General features: G+C 43.4%; 1 protein-coding gene across 3 annotated transcripts in view; it reads right to left on the bottom strand.

The window, feature by feature from the left end:
• FAM3C (FAM3 metabolism regulating signaling molecule C) overlaps positions 1–22461 on the bottom strand; it is a 35788-nt gene extending 13327 nt beyond the window's left edge. The window contains exons 1-4 of one of the 3 annotated variants that reach the window (XM_083574724.1): positions 22364–22461; positions 2280–2338; positions 1439–1543; positions 710–739 (exon numbers count right to left, since the gene is read on the bottom strand). In XM_083574724.1, the coding sequence (XP_083430850.1) occupies positions 710–739; positions 1439–1543; positions 2280–2292 (148 nt within the window). In that variant the 5' untranslated portion in view covers positions 2293–2338; positions 22364–22461. Of the gene's footprint in view, positions 1–40; positions 740–1438; positions 1544–2279; positions 2339–5940; positions 6041–22363 lie in introns of those variants that run through there. The other 2 variants (XM_083574725.1, XM_083574726.1) reach the window with 2 other exon arrangements.
• Between the last annotated feature and the right edge of the window lie 3313 nt (positions 22462–25774).

Genomic DNA, 25774 nt, shown 5'->3' with positions numbered 1-25774 from the left:
CCCTCCCAGCAGATGTCAAGGAAATAGACAACTATCTGACTTTTAGAAGACATCTGAAGGCAGCCCTGTTTAGGGAAGTTTTTAAGGTTTGATGCTTTATCCTGTTTTTAATATTCTGTTGGAAGCCTCCCAGAGTGGCTAGGGAAACCCAGCCAGATGGGCAGGGTATGTGTGGTATGTGTATGTATTTGTGTGTGTGTGTCTATAATTTATTATTATTATTATTGTGAGTACAGTGCCAAGAGGATGAGCCACCATGTCTGAGATGAGTCACCTCTTTGAAAAAGTGATCAAAGCAAATGTTAAATGCCCCTGAGCAATTTTAATGGCCTTATTGTAAGCCCGAGTCCAGAAGTGAGAATGTCTCCATCCAGGAGGAATAAGAAAAGGGAGGAGTCAGAATAGGTACCTTCTAGGGCCCCATCTAGGTGGTAAAGTTCGCTTCAGTTCATTAGTAGCTGGAAGGGTTTTCAGCAAAACTCAAACCCAGGGGTCATGACCACTCCACCAAGGCTTTCTGCCCCAGCCCCTAAGGTCCTGCTCTGCCACTGTGTGTAAATTCACATGTGGTCTAGTCATTCTTAGGAAAGTTGGAATAAGAGAGTAGGCTGGAGGTTGCCTGTGGCTCATGGGCATCTTATTTTGGGTTTATAGAAGAACTAAGAACATAGAACACGAAAAAGTAAAAACCCTGCTGTATGATACTTACGCCGTGCAGGTAGCTCCAGTGGTGATCTTGCTGAAAGAGATAACATTTTACATTATTCCTTAATCACGTTCAAACAAACAAAAAACACGTCAATGTCTATCAAATAAAAGAGAGAGCTTTAAAGTTATGGCTTTTCTCCAAGGTTAGACAATGCTGGCCTACAGAAGCTGTACAATTCCAGTTTGAGTGCAGAACGTGCTGTCACGGAACAGTATTTTTACTGGATGGGATAACTGCCTACAAATTAATATTTCTACATTCTAAATTGTGTGATTGAGTTATTGGCTCATTAAAGAAAGCCATTTTAGGTTCTATAAAGTTTTATTTGCTATAAGTAAAGATTTAAAATAAAACTTTTTTCTGTATATAAAACAGGAAGCAAAACACTAACAAATTAGCAACAAATGAAACAAAATAGAATAGAATAAATAAAAGCAGCTGCTGATAAGCAATTTGCAAAAAACAAAAACAAAACAAAATCACCCAGCACGGTTTAACATCACAGCATATATGAGAACACAAGGCTCAGAAGAGAAATAATTCTTTCAAAGCAGTATTATAACATGCATAAATCACCTAGCCTGCAACTCTATCCACTTACTAGGAAGTAAGCTCCACTGAACTCATTGGGAATTAAATCTGAATAGATGTGTGTAAGATTACACTGTTTAGCAGCTTAATTCTGGCTGAAATTATATGCAGGGAAAACAACAGAAGCAAATCACTTACCAAACAGGTTCCCTAGGCTGGCGTCCATTTTTATTTCAAATACTTGGGATATGACGTAAAATGTCAGCAGAAATACAGCTACCGCTACCGCCAATTTCGCAGCTCCTGCTCCGAAAAAAGGATGTGTTATCATTAACTGCTATTATTTTGATGCAACAACACATTTGTTAAGCCATCTGACTAAGAGTTCTAGATCAAAAAGAGCAACACCCTAAACGCTGCTGGGAAAGGAACAAGAGCCTTTGGCCCACAAAAACAAGCCTTGCTCTGCGCGTGTGTTTCTTTCTTTTGAATAAATTTTATTAGAATATAAAGAATACAGAGCTTATTATCAAATATGGTTTCCCCCCATATATATATATATATTGCAACATACCTCTAAAATACGTATCTTACACATGGCACTTTATTATAGAAATGGACTGGTGAAATGTATTAATTCTGGCATGAACGTGTATGACTGCACTGAATAGTGCTGTTGCATTTTGCTCCTCTTTTTATTCATTTGTATTATAAAACTGAAATAAAAACATTTATATAACAAAAGAAAAACTTCCCAGACCTTAAACATACCAAAATCCATTCCTGACTGCTCCTATTCGTAATATACTAATATGCTACGAAAAGCAGGCCTGGAAAAAACAGATACACCTCAAACCACACATAATTTAAATCAGCCTGGCCATATAGTCCCAATGAATTAAATGACAGCTGACCATTTCAAAACTAAACACTCATGATTAACTGAACTGTGAAACGTTGTGAGGACAGATCTTCATATCCGTGCAGACTAACGTATCTTGTTTCACCAGCCAAAAAACGAGGTGGTCGTTCTTCTTACCTGCTATTCTCATGGTTGCCCTTCTTTCGTTATTGACACAATTGCATTTAACCAGCTCCCTAGGAGAATGAAGGGATAAAAGCAGCGTTCAGTTATACTGTACTAGAACAATCAAACAGAGCATTTTTTGTTAATCAGTGCCGTTAAAACATTATAATGGGCTGATGATAACAACACCATGATCCCGAATAAAAAATGTATAATTTCACCATGCAATAAAATCTGGAGACTTTTAGAAATTATTTTGGTAAGCAACTAAGACAGGATACAAGAAGAGGCTGCAAGGGTTATCTGTATACATTTCATTTTAGGTTGGGCACTCTGAGCCCCATACAGTGGTACCTCAGGTTACATACACTTCTAGTTACATACGCTTCAGGTTACAGACTCTGCTAACCCAGAAATAGTACTTCAGGTTAAGAACTTTGCTTCAGGATGAGAACAGAAATTGTGCTCTGGCAGCGCGGCAGCAGCAGGAGGCCCCATTAGCTAAAGTGGTGCTTCAGGTTAAGAACAGTTTCAGGTTAAGAACGGACCTCCGGAACGAATTAAGTACTTAACCCAAAGTACCATACTTCTGTTTTTCTTGGAACACTGCACAACTTTTATTAGGTAAGAAGAGGCAACATTACAGAACATTAAAAAGAGAAGCCATGGGATTTGTTAGAGATTAAAAGTGCTCTACGAACTCTCCTATGGAAATCAATAAATGTATCTATTTTCATTCCTATTGCAATTGAATTGTGAATATGCACCATGAGCTGTATTTATTTGCACCTACCAATTCCAAATAGATTATATGCTGTATGGATTAAAAATAAAGGCTAGGGAGGGAAGGGGGGGAATCAGAATAAACCATCTGCGCTCATTTGGCATACACTCACTCAGTGAAAAATGTTTGCACAGGAAGAATGACGCCAACTAACTGTACTACTATCAAAACCAAGAAGGTGCAAAAAACGAAACCTAGTTCTGTGTGCTGAACTGCTTTGAATAGTCCCCCATGCTGCATGCAAAACAGTTTTGAAATCCCACAGAGATTTGAAAAGCACTTTGCAATACTGTATATGACACAGGGGCCCAGTTCTCAAAAAGGAAGAGTCAATTTCCCAGAGGGTGCCTGCAAGCTTTTGATTGTGCCTAAAATAGCTCCTAGGATTCCAGTCTTAATATTAACATAATGATTTCCCCCCCCCCTGCATGCTCAAAGGCTGTTGTTGAATAACTCAATTCTACGTACTGTACACCTGTACAACACTGGCGAAACCAATAAACTAAAGTATCACGACTTTACCAGTTCCACATATTCCTCGCAAATTTTCTCTTTCACTGAATGCTCCTAAATTAAAATTTCATAAAAATAGGGAGGGGGAGGCCATTCTAAGGATCTTTTTCCCGCTCAAGAAAGTAGGGCACTGGGCTAAAAGCCAGGACTCTGGCATAGCTAGATTAGCATTAATTCAAATGTGTTTTGGAGGAAGATTGTTTGTAGCTCTTCCTATATTCTCCAGGCTGGAACAGAGCTAATCTCAAAAGGCACATGCACCTTCCTTCTCTCTGATGTTTACAGCATAAACCAGGTTGGGTGCACACTGATATTTTTCCAAGATAGAGATCTGGTTCAACAGGATCTGCTGACTGCAACCCAGCTTCAGTTGAATGTTTTACTGCAGATGCACAGATTTCTACACCAAGACTTGACCATCTTGAATTCTAACATGCAGCGACAATTTCTGGAAAATTGGTCATCTCCCACCCTTGTAGAATTCCCTGAGCAGGTATTTCAAAATCCAAGCAATGCTTTCAAGAGGCTTTCCGCACATAAAACGTAATTTAAAATATGCCTGTAAGAGCCAATTTATTCCACGTTTCCATTTCACTAAAATTAACTTATTTAAAAACTCCAATTTCAAGGCAGTTCAGTTTGGGCAGTCTCATAAACGTGCTGTTAATCAGATCATTTTATAGCATCACATCTGCTCAGCTGCAGCAGCAACCATAATTTGTCTGAATTAAGCCACAATATTTTCCACTGCTAAGCCTATGGCCAAAGCCTGCATTATCTTTTAATTGTTCCACATCACCAAGCAGAGTTGGGAACTCTTTCTGAACAATTCAGGGAACAGAAAGAAAAAAGAAAAAGAAAGAAAGAAGGAAGAAAAAAGAGAAGAGAAAAGAAAAAGGGAGTTCAATGTAAAAGAGAAGAGTCAAGGTTGAGGTACTGTACAAATTTCAGCATCTAAAGCATCAAAATGGAAAGTGAATAGACCTCATCTTGAAATGCAGGAAATTTTATCCCTCTTAAGCAGGCCATTTTTTATTTTTTTTGTAGCTCCTGCCATGCTTTCCCCTCGGACTTTCCCCTTGTCGCCCCAATCTTCCAGTTCCTCCACTAATTATTATTATTATTATTATTATTACTTTTGTATACCGCCCTATACCCAGGTCTTTGGGCAGTGCACACAAAAAAAATCACAATATAAGAACACAAAAACACAATAAAAACAAATCCCCCCTCCTCATTACATTTTTGAAGGGCATTGGATGTCAATCAGCCAAAGGCCTGGTTAAGGTTTATAATGAAGGTGCCAGCCAACTCTTCCTTAGGGAGAGCTTTCCACAAACAGAGAGCTATTGCAGATAGCACAGTGGGAACTTTTTCTCCCTCTTCCCCCACCCCTCCTGCAGGCAGTTTTGAAATTCCCATTGTTCTAGGTGCACTTCTTTAGTTTGTGAGCTCTGGGTGCAGTGTTGCGCCCAAGATTTCAGATTAAAACTGCAGAGTGGAAGGAAAGGATGATCTTTTTCTGCCTCCCCACTTCCAGCTACTCTCCGAAGAGACCCTCTGAAGAATATCAGGGGGGTGGGCATGGGAAGGACTAGACCATGTGAAAAATGAACATAATATTTTAGCTGCAGTTCATTAGGCGTCTTGTAAAAAAAAGCATGCCTAGACATCCCATTGTTGCGCCCATTACCTAGGTTTAAGGTTCCATTTAGCTCCTAGCTTTCATATCTCAGTTTCTAACACTGCCTAAAAGGCGCTGTGGTCTAAACCACTGAGCCTCTTGGGTTTGCCGATCAGAAGGTTGGTGGTTCGAATCCCCGTGACGGAGTGAGTTCCCATTGCTCTGTCCCAGCTCCTGCCAACCTAGCAGTTTGAAAGCACGCCAGTCAAGTAGGTAAATAGGTACCACTGTGGCGGGAAGGTAAACCGTGTTTCTGTGCGCTCTGGTTTCCGTCATGGTGTTCCTTTGAGCCAGAAGTGGTTTAGTCATGCTGGCCACATGACCCAGAAAGCTGTCTGTGGACAAATGCCGGCTCCCTCGGCCTGAAAGCGAGATGAGTGCTGCAACTCCAGTCGCCTTTGACTGGACTTAACCATCCAGGGGTCCTTTACCTTTTTGCCTTTTCTAACACTGCCTACAGGAAAATGCGCCCCCCCACCCCCGAGCTGGTTCCAGCCATGCCGGCCATCTTCGTTTTCCCCTAGCTCGCAGGTGAGCTGGGGTTGGCAATAGAATATGCTGAACGCCTCAGCCATGCTAGCCTGATCAGCTTCCAGGATGAGGGAGGAAAAGCAGTTTTACTTCCACTGCAGAAACCAATTGGGCTTGGCTTGCAGAGCATCCTTGCCTCTCTTGCCAGCCCAAACACTCACCTGGGGGAAATTCTGCATACTCGCCTAGGCAGAATTTGTGGTTGCCTATGGTGACCAGGTGAGCAGTTGAATATACATTCCACGGTCTTGCTTACTCTGATCGCTTAGAACTCACATCTCTATGCACTAATACTTCTCCGGAGTCTGCTGCCCCAACCCTGTCCCTTGGCATTAAAAAAACAAACAACAAACCAGTTGCAAGTTCAGCGCTTCGGACATTTTAAATTGCTATAACTCAGCTACTCTTCAGTTGATTTTTATGAAATTCATCCAGATTAAACCAGTGAGTGGTTTGCTTATTTAACTATGTGTCTGTATGCTGCCCAAAGTAGTTATTTGGGTGGCTTGCAACAATTAAGTAAAACTATGATTTCATTACAAAATGAATATATAAAATTTTAAAATGTGCCTGCAGAGGCTTTATAACATACTCTCCAACATTTCTCTGATGAAAATAGGGACATCCTGTTCATTCATACATACATACATTATACATACATACCCCGGTCATCTGACTGAGTTGCCCCAGCCAGTCTGGGCAGCTTCCAACATAGATAAAAACATAATAAAACATTAAAAAATAACTTCCCTATACAGGGCTACCTTCAGATGTCTTCTAAAGGTTGTATATATACTTATCTCCTCCTTACCTCCTCGCATAACTCCATACCCTCCAATATTTTTCTGATGAAAATAGGGACATTCTAATGGAAAACAGGATCAGTTCAGAAACCAGGACCGTCCCTGGAAAACAGGGACACTTGAAGGGCCTGTTATAATAGCAGGAAGTTTGGAAATCCCAGAGGTCTTACATCCATATTTGCATGACCTGGAGAGAGACTGATCTAAGACTTCTGCATTATTATTTTTTAAAGCTATCTAGAAACCTGACCCGATGGCAACTTCTGGTAGGGTACTATAGTACCCTCGGAAAATGTAAACATTTTTCATTTCTTTTTCACCATAGTCACCCTGAAAATACATGGCGATTCTATCAGTCACGTGAACCAGCAAAGTCAGCAGTGTTTTCCTCATTCTTCCCTCATGTCCTTGCTTCTCAGATCACTGAATATTCAGTCCTCTTTGCCTGTGTGCCTTTTCCCCCACTGACATTTCCTGCTCGAATACCTCCTCCACTTCCTATTAACAGCCAACAATACAAGTTCGCCTTTGCTTCTGAAGCAGTCCCCACCACCTAGAAAAAGTTTCACTTCTTCCACACAAGCAGTGTTAGATACTCAGATATATTACCTAGGCACCAAAAGGCTCCTTAAACCAGGGTTACAGTTGCCAAAACGGAATGTCTAGTTGCCATTTGGGGGCCAGGAGGCTCAAAAGTTGGATTTTTCAATACACCTTTTGTGTTCCTGAAATTCGTTCTCATTGTGCAGATAAAATATAGCATGGAAAATTCTACAGGATGTTTTGCTGGTGTGTGAAAACAGTCGAGATCCCAGGATCCCCAGGCAGGCACCTCCAGATGGTGGAGATGTCAGGTGCCATCCTGGCACTTGGACATCTTCACTTGGTTACAAGTGGCTGATAAAAGTAAAAGGACCCTGACCATTAGGTCCAGTCGTGGCCGACTCTGGGGTTGCGGCGCTCATCTCGCTTTATTGGCCGAGGGAGCCGGTGTTTGTCCGCAGACAGCTTCCAGGTCATGTGGCCAGCATGACTAAGCTGCTTCTGGCGAACCAGAGCAGCGCACGGAAACGTTTGAATCCCCGTGACGGGGTGAGCGCCCGTTGCTCGGTCCCTGCTCCTGCCAACCTAGCAGTTCCAAAGCATGTCAAAGTGCAAGTAGATAAAAACAGGTACCGCTCCAGTGGGAAGGTAAACAAGTGGCTGATAGCCTGGTGCAAAATGCGCCTGGCAAGTTATGAAAGTTGCACACAAGTTGTGCTCTACTTTCTCTAAGTACATCCTGGTGCCAACACTTTTCCTGAGGGCAGGGGTTGACAGGCATCTCTACACACCTTCCAGTGTTCCGTTGTTGCGCCCATAACCTCGGTTTAAGGCGCCATTTCGCTCCTAGCTTTCATCTCAATTTCTAACACTGATGCCTTCACATTCACTTTATTCAGGGATAGCTTACCAGGGAGAGCTTACTCAGCTTTCAGCTGAATCCAGTGTTCAAAATTAGCCAGGCACCAGGGGCATTTAGCACCTGGCTTTTGACCACTTGAAGATGCCTCGGTACCAGGATGAGGCCTGACATCTCTACCATCTGGGGATCCTTGGATCTGGTCTGTTTTCACACACAAATACCCCGCCCTGTAGAATTCTATCAGTTATATTTAATCCTCACAATCGGAATGAATTTCAGACAACAAAATGCCTTTTCTGTGCAGCCTGAGCAGGAGCAGTCACCAATAAGAAAAAGAGGTCGGAATAGGCCAATACATATGTGGACTGTCCCTGGATCAAGTGATTTTTCTTCTTTATGTTTTCAAAGTTCTTAACCTAGGCTCAAGGTTGTCATCTGAACTAGCCAGATGTTTATCTGAGAATCAATCACAGTCACTCCATAATTTGAAAAATAGAGCCATCTTGCCCCAAAATGGTAACTAGACGTTTTGTTTGGGCGGCCATTTGGAGTCTAGCTTTTATATCTGAGTTTCTAACACTGGTTTTGACCAGGAAACAGGTTTTTCCATCCACCCCTTTAACTATCAGGCAGATTAGAATGCAGCATGAGATACTTGTAGAACAAGGGGAAAGTGCAGACTCAGTCAAATAATAATGCAGTTCTTGTATGAATGCTAGAGATTAGAGGACACAGAAAAACAAAAGACAAAATGCTATGTTAGTTAAATCAATTCAAAGTGTTCTCACTGAGTTAGAAGAACATGGGGTGCTCATTTGTGAAAGCATCAGGAAGTTAATTCTGCCTTTATGACAATGACTTGGGAATCTCTGATTCTAGTAGAACTAAACAGTAAAATAAGTTGATAAACATTTCTCTATAATAAATAAATTGTCTAAAATGAAATAAACATGTAATGTATTGAGTTAAGGAATACTGGAAAGCAAAGCACACCAAAAACTCTTTAAAAGGAAGCCTCACATAAAAGTTGTTGCGGTGGTCTATTGTGGAGTTCATCAGACATGGATAACTGTGGCCAGGTTACTTCTGTGCATGAGAAACCCCAGAAGGTGGACAGTATCAGTGTTACAAACTCAGATGTATAAGCTAGGTGCTAAATGGCTCCTTAAACCAGGGTTACAGTCACCAAAACGGAATGCCTAGTAGCCATTTGGGGGGCCCTGATGGCTCGAAAGTCGTATTTTTCAATAGGACGTTTTGGTTCTTGAAATTCCTTCTGATTATGCAGATAAAATATAGTGGAGAGAATTCTACAGGATGTGTTGCTGGGCATGCACCTTCAGATGGCCAAGATGTCAGGTGCCATCCTGCTGCCTGGTCATCGTCACTTGGTCGCAAGTGGCTAATAGCCAGATGCAAAATGCACCTGGCAAATTTCTAATGCTGGGAAGCATACAAGTTTCATTCCTTGATATATAAACTAGATAAATCTGACTGCCCAAGAGCTAACTTCCAAGGCGGTTGGAAGCCCCGTGGTGCAAGTGGAAGTCCTTGAACAGGGCTTCCACTGGCAGGACTCCTTAGCTAAACCCTGCCCTATAGTTTGCAAATTTTGGATAAAATGGCAGACGATGCTCTGCATGAATGGGAAAGTGAGAGAGATAAAGTGTGAGAGGGGAGCAGGGAGCATGCAAACACAAGACTCATTTGGTACGGCTGCCATACATCCAGGTTTTCCCGGACACATCCAGGAATTGGGCAGCCATTCTGCAGCCTGGCGGATTTTTATTAAATTGGCAAAATGTCCAGGAAAACCCAGACATATGGCAAGGGGGTACAACAATAAATAAATAAATCATTAAAAATCAGGGGAAGCCCAAAAAAGCCCTATCATTTGGACACTCATAGTTTGGTGTTAGATATGAATCAAGCCCATGTTTGAAGAAAATGTTTAGTTACGCTGAATGAATCTCTCCATTTAAGATATAAGCTGCATTCAATGGGGAGGGGAACAGCTCATTCATTCATGAATGGGTGGGGAAATACATTCTCAAAAGAGAAAGGCAATTATCTCACTTGTTACGCACTATGTCGTACAATTCATCAAAAGACATAGTTAGCACTGAAAGTAACTGCAGTTACATCATACGCCTTTGCCTCTCAGGGGAAAATAGGTAGCTTAATTGCAAGTGCAATCGGAAGGAAGTACACAAGGAACCTGCATGGTTTGGAAGGAAGATATACCCTTTAATTGATCAAAACAAGGATTAGTATCCAGGCATTCCAAGCCCCTCGAGGAGATAACAGGCTAGGTTCCAGTTCGAGAAACGAACTACTGATTGCTGTTATCAAAACACCTAACTCTCTTGTTACTATAAACCAGCCTCCCACATTTGGACAAAATCGGAAACGGAAGTTTGTTACAGATTCGGCTCCAAATTTATTACCGTATTTTTCGCACCATAGGGCGCACCGGACCATAGGGCGCACCCAGTTTTTTGGGGGGGAAATAAAGGGGAAAAATTATTTCCCCCCCAGGCGCGGGGCTGGGGCGGGGGAGCACTCCCGCTGTTTGCGGAGAGGTCCGCGAAGCCTGGGCGCGCTGATCTCAGCGCGCGCAGGCTTCGGCATGCTGGCAACTCTCCGCAAGCAGCGGGAGCGCTCCCGCTGTTTGCGGAGAGGTCCGCGAAGCCTGGGCGCGCTGATCTCAGCGCGCGCAGGCTTCGGCATGCTGGCAACTCTCCGCAAGCAGCGGGAGCGCTCCCGCTGTTTGCGGAGAGGTCCGCGAAGCCTGGGCGCGCTGATCTCAGCGCGCGCAGGCTTCGGCATGCTGGCAACTCTCCGCAAGCAGCGGGAGCGCTCCCGCTGCTTGCGGAGAGGTCCGCGAAGCCTGGACGCGCTGAGTTCAGCGCGCGCAGGCTTCGGCATGCAGGCAAGTCTCCGCAAGCAGCGGGAGCCCAGCGCTGGGCTCCCGCTGCTTGCAGAGAGGTGTGCGAAGCCTGGAGAGCTTGAGGGGTCGGTGCGCACCGACCTCTCTCACTCTCCAGGCTTCAGCGAAAGCCTGCATTCGCACCATAGGACGCACACACATTTCCCCTTCATTTTTGGAGGGGAAAAAGTGCGTCCTATGGTGCGAAAAATACGGTACCTTACATACAAACCCAAAGCTGGTCTATGGTTTACTGCTATGTCTAAATGCATCCACTGATGACAATTCCGCCTTTGAAATCCCAGTAATGGTGATCTACAGCACTGAACATGATAGGAGTTCATAAAATTTATACACCACTTTAGTGTAACGAAACAAAACCTTAATGCAGCTTCCAGAAATTGCAGTTTATAAACTGCATTCTCAGATCTTCTTGTTCAAATCAACATTAAACAATAATTTATGTACAGTGGAAGCTCGGGTTGCGAACGTGATCCGTGCGGGAGGCACATTCGCAACCCACAGCGCCGCGTCTGCGCACACGCGTGACACGATTCGGCACTTCTGCACATGCGCAAAGTGCGATTTAGTTATTCTGCATATGTGCGAGCGCCGAAACCCAGAAGTAACCTGTTCCGGTACTTCTGGGTTTCAGCGCGTCTGTAACCTGAAAATGCGCAAGCGACAGCGATCGCAACCCGAGGTATGACTGTACTTATGACATTTCTATTCCACCTCTTCTCCAAGGATAACATGGTTACGTACATGGGTCTTCCCTCATCTATCTCGTCACAACATCCCAGTCAAGTGGTCTAGGCTGATAGTTATTGGTTTAAGGTTCATGATTGCATGGGTTTTTAGTCCAGCACTCTACGACTCCCCCCACTTTGGTGCCACAGTGTACTAAAACCAAAGTTTAGAATGCTTACTTACTTTCTTTTTTGCCAATTAATTTTTATTACTTTTCAAAATTGATGAATTTAACATCACATTAATTCAAATTTCATACAAATTTAAAAGTGACCTCCCACCCTGCTTCCTCCATTTTTCACTTCCCACCCTTATTAGCTGGCTCATTAGTACATATGTTTCCAAACTACATTTCAAAAAAACTTAAAATATTTTAGCATTTTATCTTTGATTTTTTTCCAATTTTCTTCCTCTTCATTTCCCACTGGCTGCTCATTTTCAGTTCCTGCTAGACTTTTACCCTATTTGTCTGCCCACAAATCCTTACTTTTAAATCAGTAATCACCCATTAAAGCCCATCTCTCCTGCTATTTTCCATACAGAATGTTTCCTTTCCACATACCATTTTCTTTAAAACTGGATAAGCCAGATCTGACTCTCTGAAAAGCAATCAGTGTTAAGAAATTCTGGAATGATGTTACTTTGGCCCAGAGCATTCACAAGGTCCATCATTTCCCACATTTTTTTCCCATTCAGAGAAATAAATACTGAAGTGAAAAAAATCCTTTTTGGGGTAAGAAAAAGAAAGCCACTCCTCTCTGCATTAGGGAATGCAGTGGTACCTCGGGTTACATACGCTTCAGGTTACATACACTTCAGGTTACAGACTCCGCTAACCCAGAAATAGTGCTTCAGGTTAAGAACTTTGCTTCAGGATGAGAACAGAAATCGTGCTCTGGCGGTGTGGCGGCAGCAGGAGGCCCCATTAGCTAAAGTGGTGCTTCAGGTTAAAAACAGTTTCAGGTTAAGTACGGACCTCCAGAACGAATTAAGTACTTAACCTGAGGTACCACTGTATAATGGGGGCTTTGGCTGCTTGGGAGCTCTTACAGCAAAGGCGGGCAATTATCAGAGAAACAGAAAATTCACATTCCTCCGAATGCTGTAGCTCAATCATGATTTTCTTCCTTATCTTTACATGTGTTGGAGGGAAAAGGGCTTGCCCAGGGTTAGATTAACAGCCTACCTACCCAATTTCGCAATTGCTGCCCCCACGCTTCCAAATCTTAAGAAGCAACTTTTTCTAGAAACTTCTCTTTTTGCAGCTTGATCCAACAAGGCATGTTTACTCAGATGCAAATCCCAGTGATTTTAAAGGAGCCTCTCCACAAGTCTATGCACCTAAGGTAACAGCTATAGTAGCGCATTTTTTAAAATGGAATAAAACCTCTTTTTACAATCAAATGCAGATTCTGATGTAGACCTTTCACCCAATGTACAGAAACAGAAGTTAAAATATGGTTCTTAGAACTATTTGGTATGGGGCAGGGAGAGGAGAATGCCCTCTTAGAAACTGCTCAAATTAAACTTCCGAAAAAGCTATTTGCGGGTAAGATGAAAAACTATTCACTAAAATCTTTACGGTTTTTACCCGCGGCAGGCTGCAATTACACACAGCAGGTGCACCAGTATTAGAAACACCAGCCTGTCTTAATCATTCTTAATTTAGTAATAAGTAACTACTGCATGCGTGCCCATGCAAGATTGTAAAACATGATCATTCTGGCCCACTTAAACCTGAAAAGCGTGGGGGGGGGGGGCGGATCAACAGCCTCTAATACAAAAAAAAAAAAAAAAAAAGTATTCTACTTTGCTTCAGGTGTAAGTTTTAAAATATATATATTATTCCTTCCTGGCACTTAGACAGCAGCTACACTTGAGGCATCTTACCATGCAACACTTAACACACTTCTTCAGAAGGGGCCCCCATTAATCCCATAAAGCTTACTCCCTAGGGAAATGTCTACAAGATTGCAGCCTTCATAAATCTGCACACAGCCTTGCCCATCCTGGTGACCTTCAGATTTTCGGACTGCAGCTTCCATCAGGCCCAGCCAGCATGACCAATGGTTGGAGATGGGAGGAACTGGGAGCCCTCAACAACTGTTGGGGAAAGCTAATCTAATATTTTAGGGTTGAGTTATTGAATCGAGTTGTGAAAAAGAAAAGGGTGAGGAGTGAAAAGCATAAATAAAAAGAGTACGGCAGCCAATTGTAACCTGTGTTAGAAATTAGCCAGGCGCCATTTGCGTCTGGCACAGGTCCAATTGCGACCACATAGAGATGTCTGGATGCCAGCTGACATCTCCATCTGGCTGGCCCCTCCAGCTTTCTTAAGCAGGTAAGCAGAACAGCTTATTTGTTTGCATTTCTATCCCACCTTTTGCTCCAAGGAGTACATGGTTCTCTCACCTCCTCAGTTAATGACCCTGTGAGGTAGGGTAAGAGGCTGTGACTGGCCCAATGTCACCACTATACCCCACTGGCTTCCTAGAGCATTTCTGCTGTGGAGCAACTCTATAAATTAAGCAGGTAAATGAATATGGGGAAGGCAAAATGTCACATAGAGAAGGATCTGAAATATTTTCCTTGAATTTGTTTTATTCTGGATTGCTGTATTTGATATTTTAATGTGTTGTAAACCACTTTGATATTTTTTCTTAAAAATATAAAGTTGTATAGAAATAATAATAACAATGATAATAAAGTGACTGGATATTCTGTTGTGGTGACCGTAACCCAGGTTTAAGGTGCCATTTAGCGATTATCTTATATATCTGAGTTTCTAACATTGCCCCTGAGGAAATGCCTCATTTCTGTCACTGGTCAACACTGCTTCTTAAATCTTTATTCTCAGCATTCAAGTTAATCCAACTTAATGTGAAATAATCTTGTTACTTATACATAAAATTTTAGAACAGTTGACATCACGCCATTAGGCATCAGATATGCAAATCCTAATTTACAAATTGTTTTTCTTAATAACTGTTACCATTTCCACACAACTACTTCAGGCTCATTAGCATGTTGCCAGGTCGCCACCAGCGACTAGAAACTGTCCCAGGCGATTTGCAGCAGATTCCCTTTTTCAGTAATAATACTGCACTAGATGAACCTCAGGGTCCCTTCTAACTCTGTGATTCTATGATATATATAGCTGCCGTTGGACATGCTCAGCGCACTACAAATGAAACTCTTTATCAGTTATCGAGTCCGTACCTTCCCACCACAAACCTCCACTCCTTATCATTTTTCTTGACCTGATCAACACCAAATGTAGTCTCTGGAAAGAGATCATACCTCGTTCCGTTTACTGAGTCGCAGGGCGTAGTGGGAAGGGAACTCTAATCAGCTGGTTGGCTTTGCTGCAAAAACTGCACCTCCCTTAAGAGAAAACAGCTTCTGTGTACAAGTTTATTTGAAGGACTATGCAGGATTGAATTTGGCGTTTTATTTCATAACCAGAAGAGGCGCTTTACCGATATTCAGAGACCATCCCTTCTCTATGTAGCTATGCCAAATCCTAGCAGCGCTTGCAAGCCTGGCTCAAATTAAAGAAGCAGAGGCAAAGAAAGGAAACAAGGAAGTTCTCTTGCAAAATATTACACATAGTGCTGCAAAAAAGTACTATAGGTTAGAATCTGTGAAGGAGAACTAGGAAATAACAGCTCTTCTGCAACAGTGGTCATGATTTTTCTATTACATGTTCCTTTGGAGGTTAATAATTAGACGTATTTTTTTTCAAGTCCTCAGATATTTTTCTGCAAGTGTGTGTGCACTTTCACCTTTTCAATTTCGCAATTGCAGAATAGCTGGATTTTGAAAGCATACGTCAGCACCTGCTATCTCTGGGCAGCTGGCTGGGCCCAGGGACAAAGCTTGCCCTGGGCCCCTCCTAGATCCTTCTTTCTGAGCAGTGGCAAGTGACTGGGAATAGCCACTCTTTAAATTTCCCACAATGCCTCCAGCCCAGGTTCACCCTGGGGCATTGTGGGAAATTATACAGGTGGCTTAATGCTCTTTGGATCACTGCCACTGTAGTCACATTAAACCCACCAGGGCCACTGACAGAGAAGGGGGTTGACCAGAAGACACTTTGCCCAGTTTTAGAAACTCAGATAATATAAGCCCAGGTGCCAAATGGTTCCTTAAACCAAGGTTAGGCTTGCCAAAACAGAATGTCTAGTTTCCATTTGGGGGCAAGACAGCTTTAAAGTCTTATTTTTCAAATGATGGACTGACTGTGATCAATTCTCAGTTAAACATCCGGCTAGTTCAGATGACAACATTGAGCTTGGTTAAGAACTTAAAGAGGATCACTTGATCCTGCCTCTTTTTCTGAATGGTGACACAGACGATTCCTAATGTAAGAATACTCTTCACAACTGTGAGCAGGACAGTGGGGTGGAATAAAGGAAGACAAGTTACAACAATTAACTACAATGCTGTACACCGCTCCTGCTCAGGCTGCACGGAAAAAGCATTTTGGTTTCTGAAATTCATTCTGACTGTGCAGATAAAAGTAACTGGTGATTTCTACAGGATGTGGTTTTAGTGTGTAAAATAGTCAAGTTCCAATGATTCCCCAGGCATGCACCTCCAGATGGTGGAGATATCAGGTGCCACCCTGGCACCCTCACTAGGTTGCAAGTGGTCAAAAGCCAGGTGCCAAATGCACCTGGTGTTTGGCTAACCCTGATTTTGCCCGGCACTCCCAACGGGCCTTGTACCAAAGAGCTCATTGTACCAAAGATCTCATTCCACACAACCCACGCAAAAGAAAGGTGTTTTAAAATTAATTTGTGTATCAGTAGATGGACCATTAAAGAAAAAATGGTAGGCTAGCAATTTCTCAATTTATTTTTTAAAAGCTAGATTGCTTGCATTTCTTCAGATGGAAAAATACAGAAATGCAAAAATACTGAGCCAGAGAACTGGTTAATCAAGCCCAGTATGATCTACTCTCTGCTGGCCATAGATCTTTGAAGATGCCAGAGTTTGACCCAGGGCGTTCTTCATGAGAAGTGTGTGCTCTGCCGCTGCGCTTCCTCTCTACACTACACTTTCCACACTATGCTTCCCCCACTTTTGCCTCTGGCCTGAAATCACATAAGGCAATCATGTGTGGCGGCCACATGCATTTTCGGTTCGATGCTTTAGTGCTAAACTAGGGGTTGTGAAGGAAACCATTTCAAGGGCCAAAAGGGTATATACCTTCTTCAGGAGGGTAATTTTTTAGCCACGGCTTTAATTTAACTCACCCATGCAGACTGTACGGCTGGCTGCTATCAAACATTGCATGGCAGGAAAGGCAAGACCTGGAGATTTTGCTTAATGCCGTTGCTTCTAGGAAGTAAGGAGCTACTGTGGACCACTGAAAAACTTTGGTTCAGAATTCTGCGCAATTTTCCTCTATTTCCCGAGGACGAATTTCCTATCTATCACCAGTCTTCAGGGCTACAATCTCTCTCTCTCTCTCTCTCGATACATAAAGATGCTCAGGGGCCCAATATAAATGTACATGTTTGTATCATGCAACTGCAAAATAACTCTGCTGTTAACTGTTCCACTTCAGAATGAAAATTAAAAAGCAATTTAAAACCATGGTATCAGAAAAGCCAGGCCTACAATGCAAACACTTGTGGGTTTTATTATTATTTTACAGCTGGAAAGGCAAATACTGTAGTGCTTAGATAATAAGGAATCCTTCCTCCCATGACCTCCTGTACAATATTTTACTATAATATTAACAGTGCAATTCCCATGCATGCTTACTCTGAAGCAAGTCCTCAGTACTCTGCGTTCAGTCTCAGGCACGTGTGAATAGCATTGAGGTAGAAGACTGAAAACTGTACAAAGAATGTTAAGTATAGGAATAAGCCCTATAAACACTTTTCTGTACATTCAGTTTTAGGATTGCTCATCAGTAAGGTATAAATTACTATGGACTGGAAGTACTATTGAGTTGACCTTCAACTTACAAGGGATTATGTTCCAGGAATCACGTGTAAAGCCAAAATTGTGTCTAGTCAAAACACACTCTCACTGCACCTCCAAACGCTCTCCCAAGGCTATACACAGTCTCCCAAGGTCAGTGCCATTTTTTCTTTCCTTTGATGCCCGCCCCTCTCATTTATCTATTTAGACCAAGTGCAAAAACCTAAATTTGCACAATTTAAATGCACAGAAGTTGCAAGCCGATTTTATATATACACACACGCACACACAAACTAAAGCGCTAATTAAACTATTCAAGAAAGGTATGACCTCTACTGCTTTTTAAATGCCTAGTCTAAAGGCATGCACTTACAAAAAAATTAACTGAATTCAAGTGAGCACTGTCAGATATTTTCTTTTTGTAAAACAAACTGCTAAGACTTGGGAGAAGGGCGCGAATGTGGTGTCTACCAATGGATCTCCTACACAGAGCTTATACAAAGTAAAAAAGGTCAGCCTCCTGCTTCTAGATGATGATTACAACCTAACAAAGGAAGGGGAAGTAAATAAATGCAGGGGGGAAACCAGGGAGAACATGGATGCCAAATTCAATGTATTTTTCAAAACGTTTTTTAAAAGAAGCATTTTCACAGCGTTTTTTATATGTGTGTAGATTTCACCTTAGTTACCAAAGAGATTGGAGTGCTCCACACTATACAGTCTTACCTCGGGTTACAGACGCTTCAGGCTGTGTTTTTCCGGGTTATGGGCCCGCCGAAACCCAGAAGTACCGGAACAGGTTACTTGAAGGTTTCGGCGGTCGTGCATGCGCAGAAGCACTAAATTGTGCTCTGCACATGCGCAGAAGCACCGAATCGCAACCCGCGTGTGCACAGACATGGCGCTGCGGGTTGTGAACGTGCCTTCCGCACGGATCACGTTCACAACCCAAGCGCCCACTGTACTGCACATGGAAGAAGCGGGTGGCCTGCGTTCTCCCTCTAGGGAGCCCCACGGTTCAAATTCTCCATGTTGCCAAACCAGGTTTGTCAAGCAAAAGAAGGAAGTGGCAACGGCAGCCTCTCCAATTTCTCTTGCTTCTGCCCTCTCCCTGGGCAGAGTCACAGGGCACAATTCCCTGCCATGCTCCAGAGAGAGAGACAGCATATGCAGTCCTCCTCTGAGTGATGCACCAACCTTTACTACCACACCCCCACGAGAGGGGCAGGACATGAAAGCATGATAGTGGTCCCAACAAGCATCAATTGACACTTACTTATGAAACCCCATTTATTATTTTGTTCTCAATTCACCCCGCCCTTTTAAAACTCTTCGCAGTCAGAGGCTCCATCAAACTGCCTTAAGAACTACTCTAAATATATGTAGTGCCTCCAAATTCATAGCCGTTGTGCATGCTCCTTTCTGACAAGGTTTTGTCAGCTAATTGTGTGTCTGAACTCCCCACCCCCGCCCCAAAGAGAGGTGCCTCCTCACAATGCCCCACAGGGGCCTGGGAAGCATCCCTTGGCCAACGCCAGAGGTACCATTCCCCTGGGGAGCTTGCAGCCAGGACTGCTGCAACAAACAGCTGTGCAAGCCTTTGGGAGGCAGAGACGCAAGAGGGCATCAGAAGAGGGAAGGAAGGAAAGAGGGACAGAGGCCAGGGGTGCCCGCTGCATCCCTGACCATCATTCAAGGCACCCCAGGGTTCCACGGCACACGGGTTGAAAACCACTGCCAAAGAACTCTGTTTTGCAAGTGGGATTCAACTGTACATTTGGGTTGCACAATTGAACTACAGCAAACCCACACCCACGGGCTTTTTGCAATAAGTGACAGGAAAATGCACCGGCAAGTGTGGGAAAACAACTGCCTCATGCGGCAGGGCAAACAAATCAGAACAAATGATCAGCAATGGGCTAACATCATCTAACCTCCCTGCAAACTTTGCACAAGAAAATCACAATCATGACTCAACAAACAGGTCATCCTGACGCCTCCCACCCAGTACAGAAGCAGAGTAATCTCTACTTTGATGGGTCTGTAAATGTTAATAACGCAAAAGTGGTGTGAAGGGGAAATTGTCCAGTAGGCTTTGCTGCATATGCCTTTTGGGAACGCTGCCCCTTCCTTGAAATAAAAGGAATGCTCCAAGGCTGCAGAGAAGGAGAGGCCAGGGCAAGAAACCAACAAATATTGGTTCTGCAGAATCTAGGCAGATAAAAAGGAAAGGACATAGCCTAAGAGGAAGAGGCAGAAAAAGTTTTCAAGGAGACTTAGCTGTAGCTTCAACATGCATAGAAGTTGTCACTGTAACCTCCTATTAAATTTTATCTAGAAAACCAAACCCCACTTCACTGATAATGAATGCAGACTTTCACCACTCTGGTGGTGACGTGGATAAGAGACAAACGAATGTCGTCATGCTCAGCTTTATGCACCCATAATACACGAGGCGGGGAGGGAGAATGTACCCTGTTATCACTCAGACTGACAAGAGTACAAGAGGATTAATATGTGTTAAGCAGTGTTTAATTTCTCGGAAGACGTGTCAGTGCTCAAAGTTCCTGGAGGAGGTGGGACTTCAGACTTCCCCAGCTCCAGGTGCGTGGCAGCTGACTCGGGCTACTCAGCGACCATGGGAACCACACTCTGTATATGCTCTGGGATGCTCATTTAACCCATGCAGCTTGAACTTCTCAGGACACCTACAAGCGTATAGAATCACTGCACCACAGAGTTGGAAGGGGGCATATATGGGATTAACATCACGCAAAATAAAATGTTTTCAAGCACGCAAAGAGCTTCACATGCGTTATGCAGCGGCGACCCTTCCATCAAGCACAGGGGTGCCAACTTGAATAAAATATTGGGGGTGCCCAGCTAACCTCAGCCCCACATAAGAGATCACATGATGTGGTCCATGTACACCACTGGAATGGAAATGCCTACCAACTTTGGGAGGGGAGCCAGCCCCCTCAAATATTTTATGGGGAGGGGTCAAAGGGATCTCAGCCCCTAGGAGTTGGCTCAAGTGCCTAAAGTCAGCCAGTATCACCGCACGCACACACACATCATTTCGCAGATGGGTAGACTGAGGCTGAGAGAAAGACATGAGTAGCAACCTAGGAAGTTCAGGGCAGAGGCAAGACTCAAAGCAAGGGGTCATTGTTGGAAACTGAGATAAAAAGCTAGGAGCTAAATGGCACAGGGAAACCCTGTCCTAATCCAGCACTGTAACCACCGCGCAATGTGTGTTATATATTGGCTCCTTTCAGCTCTTGAACCACTGTTTCTGTATTCAGTTGAAAGCTTCCCTTTGCTACTAAGCTCTTCCTGAATAACGTATAAATGTGACGGCATCAGTGTTAGAAATGGAGATACGAAACTAGGAGCTAAACAGCACCTTATAAACCAAGGTTATGGGCACAACAATGGAATGTCTAGGCACACTTTTTTAAATAACAAGAATACAAAGCTGAAAACGAATTGCAGCTAAAATATTACGTTCATTTTTCACATGGTCTAGTCTTCCCTTCCCACCCCCCTAATATTCTTCAGAGGGTCTCTTCTCCAGTCTTTGGAGAGTAACTGGAAGCAAGGAGGCAGAAAAAGGTCCTCCTTTCTTTCCACTGTGGTTTTCATCAGAAATCTCAGACGCAGGGCTGCACCCAGAGCTCAGAAACTGCTTGCACTAATGAAATTCGCTGTTGCAAAATGCCACTAGAACAATGGGAATTTCGAAACTGCCTGCAGGAGTGGGGGAAGAGAGAGAGAAAGTTCCCACTGTGCTATCTACAATGTTTGTGGCATGCTCTTCCTAGGAAGAGTTGGCTGGCACCTTCATTATACAGTGGTACCTCGGGTTAAGAACTTAATTTGTTCCGGAGGTCTGTTCTTAACCTGAAGCACCGCTTTAGCTAATGGGGCCTCCCGTTGCCGCCACGCAATTTCTGTTCTCGTCCTGAAGCAAAGTTCTTAACCTGAGGTACTATTTCTGGGTTAGTGGAGTCTGTAACCTGAAGCATCTGTAACATGACGCTTCTGTAACCCGAGGTACCACTGTACACCTTTAGGCACCAAGCAAAAATGTTCCTTTTTAACCAGGCCTTTGGCTGATTGACATTCAATGCCCTTTTAAAGTGTGATGGGGGGGTATTTTTCTTATGCATTTTGTGTTTCCATATTGTGCTCTTTTCCTCGCGCACTGCCCTAAGACCTGGGCACAGGGCAGTATACAAAAGTAATGATCATCATCATCATCTCTTGGATTAGAGGAGAAGAGGGGCTCTTCTCCAGTCTTCGGAGAGTAGCTGGAAGCGGGGAGGCAGAAAAGGGTCCTCCTTTCCTTCCACTCTGCGGGTTTCACCAGAAATCTCAGGCGCAGGGCTGCTGCACCCAGAGCTCAGAAACTGCTGGCGTTTCCGGTCGCCAAATGCGCCTGGAGCAACGCTAGTTTCGAACCCTGCGAGGGCTGCGTGTGTTGCGTTGCGCGCGGGCTCCCTCGCTCGCCTTGCCTTTCGGAAGAGAAGAGCCGGGGAGCCTCCTTCCTCCGCCGGCGTCCGAGGTGAGCGGCCAAAGGCGCCCAGCCGAGGTCGAGCAGCAGCCGAGAGGCGGCTGAGGAAGCGCGGCCGCGAAAGAGGAACCGAGGCCGTAGAACGAGCCCGCTTCCGAAGGGAAAGGGTGAGATGGAAAAGGCCGCAGGGGACGCGCGCGCGCCTCTCCTCCCGGGGAGACTCTTCTTCCCTCACCCGCCTTACCTGCCGCCTTCGCCGGCCCACCAGCAGCGAGCGCCTCGCCGCCGCCGCCTCCTCGCCTACTCCTCCGACTGCGCATGCGCCTTGGTGGCTCGCGATGCGTACCCAGCGGCGGCCGCCCAGAGTGGCTGCACAGAGCGAGGGACGGAGTGCCGCCCCCTAGCGCTGGAGGACCGCCGCGCCTATGGTGGCGCAGCGGCCTTCGCGTAGCCTGAGGCGCTCCAAGACCGAGAGCGCTCCGAGGCAAGTGCAGAGCGCCGTGTCCCGGGCCGCATTGTCCGCGCCCCCCCCACCAAAAGAAAACCACCTCTGGTTATTGAGATTCTAATAAATCGACTTCGAGTACAATATAGCATTCTTTTTTATGTTCCCCCTTTTCTCCCCCCTCGTTTCGGCGGGGTTGCCATACGTCCGGAATTCCCGGGACTCAGTCGGCGCCGCTGGCGGGAGCCGTGTCGGTTGTGCGTCCGGGAAAACCCGGGCGGGTGGAACGCGCGCCGGTTTTCCTCATAAATAGCTCGGAAACGTCCAGTTCTTTTGAAATTTTGCCAGGGGGCGGGTGGGAGCAGCTCAACAATTTCGCCAATGAAATCTCAACAAAGATTTGCCAAAGATTTTCACTTTTGAAAATGGGTTTTCCAGAAGCAGGTTCATCTCTTAGTTTCGCCGTCAAATTAAACCCATTGTGCGCCTCTCTCTTTTTTCCCCCCTATAAATTTTATTTTCAGGTTTTTCCAAATGGACATCAACAATCGTCAAATAACGATTGCATACATAGTTGTCGCTGCTTAGACTTCCCTCCACCTTAGGGTCGCCACTCGCCATATTTCAAAAAGTGAAAAACCAGGACACCCCCAAACTATTTTTTACACAGACGCCAAAAAAGCGTGATTTTAAAAAATAATAATTGTTATTAAGTTTTTCAGTTTTGCATTTTTGAATATTCATATAAACAACCTTAAAATATCAACAACTTTCTTCTTCTCTTTCTATTGTTCATTTTGCATAACATAAATTCCTGCATCTTTTGCATAAACTAAACCATTCAGTATTTGTAGATTGACTTGATTTTTTGATTGATCCAGGACAAAGCGCCACCTTTTGGATATTCTCCGCATACGTCAATTCCACCTTTGAAATCCTTATTAAATGTCCGGGAAAATCCGGACGTATGCCCGCTGTACTGTATACAAACATTTGCCTCTTTCTTTGCTCCTTTTGTTTCTTACTCTTTGTATTTCTGCAAAAGTCACGTTTTTTAAATATATCTTTATTAATTTAAAATAAAGAGAAAACAGATGTACATACAAGTAAACAAACATACAATCAAACAAACAAATAACAGAAAAGTCAAACAAACCACCACACTATAAGATACAAGAAGATTAATATAATTATCATCATATATACTCCTAATACTGAACACAATTATAAAACTTATAGAGAAGAAATTTAAAACTGACTTCCAATTAATCTCACTGTACTTTATCTATCCATTACTTTATACCGCACAGTTACGTATTTCTTTTAACTGCTTGATGTATTTAATTGTTTACCTTTTTTTTAAAAAAAAAATCTGCATATCTCCCCCATTCTTTGTTGAAAGTTCTTCCTTCTTTAAAGGCGTTGTCCCCCCTCCCTCTTTTTGGCAATTATTAATTGACATTTTATTGGAAAAAAATCAAATATAAAGTAGTAAAGTGATACGAAAAGAAGAAAAAAGGGAAAAGAACAAAACATAGAACTGTGTAAAGGTGAGAGAAACATGATACGAATAGATACAAAAAATACCCTAACCCATACATTCTTTTAAAAATTTCATATTATTAACCTAATACTAATAGAAATATTAATAGTCTACTACATTTTGTATAAATTCATTCTACATATTGTCGTGTTTATGCAATACTGTAGCTGCAGCAGTGTCTGGGCAAAAATCGTCAAAACGTCCGGGAAAATCTGGACGTAAGGCAGCCCATGATGGCAGTGCCGTTTTTGCTGACTTTCCATAAAAATAGCTCAAAAACAGTATTTTATTTTATTTTCTGCGACGTTGCCATAAAAGCTTGACAACTCTGGGCAAAACTTTAAAAAAGAGCTTAACAACTTTGCTAAAAAAGCTCCACTGTTTGAAATATGGCAGCCCTAACCTCTAAAGTTAGAGCCTCCAGATTGCACTGGATTTATGATACCCTCATCTCTAACTATTAGTCTTGCTGGCTGGGTTGATAAGAACAGAAGTCCAACAAAATTTGGAAGGCCACAGATAAAAGCTGCAATCCTTTATTACATATTATTATTAATATTCTGTTGGGAGCCGCCCAGATATTTACCTGGCAGTAACTCCTGTTGTTCTCAGAAGGGCTTAGAGCAGCACAGAGAACACCTATAAAAATCCAGGGCTGCAGAATTTAATAAACTTGATGGGGGGACTACGAAAAAGCTGCTAATTGTATGGTTTTTGCTGGGAGAACCTCCTGTGCTGCCTTTGCTAAGATGGTGACCTTGCCGTGGCATCACTTGTTTCTAAAGAATTGGGGCGTGTTCTCATAGAAATGTCTATGGCGCAGAAAAGAACAGAATGACAGCCTGGAAGAAAGTTTCAAGAAATTGCATTGTTTATTATAAAGTAAGATATGATTGAGGGAAATGTTGGTTTCAATGTGAACATGGTTTTGGAAACTGTAATGATGAAAAATATAAATAAAATTTAAAAAGAATAAAGTTTCAAGAAATGCTATCGTTTATTATAAGGTAAGGTACGATTGAGGGAATGGAATGTGGTTTTGGAAACTGTAATAATGAATTTTTAAAAATAAAATTTAAGTTTCAGGAAATTCCAGACCTACCTGCTGCTTCAGCTATTACGGTGACCAGAGGAGGCTGATCTCAGCTTCAGCCTATCCTAGGCTTCCCCAACCTGCCACTCTCCAGATGTGTAGAACTACAACTCCTATCACCCCCAACCAGCATTCCCGGTTTTTCAGAGTCTCAGACTATCGTGCATTTAAAGCACACAGCTTTCCCTCAAAGAATCTGGGGAACCGCAATTCCTAGCACCCTTAGCAAACCACAGTTCCTGGGATTCCTTGGGGGGAGGAAGACAATCCTTTCTTCTGACTCTCATCTCCAGCTTGAGGAGACCCCGAACAACCACATATGGACTCAGCTACACAGCTGCCAATAAAATGTGTGTTGTAAAGTGCAATATACAAATGTGACATTAGATGGCGGCGGTGAGCTATGGCAAATTTAATATGGTTTTCGAAACGTTTTGAGAAGAAGCATTTTGACAACATTTTTTATATGTGTGTAGATTCCACCTTAGTCAAGCCAGAGGCTGGAGCAGGGTTTCCCAAACTTGGGTCTCAGGCTGTTTTTGGACTATGACTCCTGTCATCCCTAGCTAGCAGG

Source organism: Podarcis filfolensis, assembly GCF_964270895.1.
Source record: "Podarcis filfolensis genome assembly, chromosome: 10".
Lineage (NCBI taxonomy): Eukaryota > Metazoa > Chordata > Lepidosauria > Squamata > Lacertidae > Podarcis > Podarcis filfolensis.
Note: the sequence above shows the minus strand (reverse complement) of the source record. Positions and strands in the feature narration are given on the sequence as shown.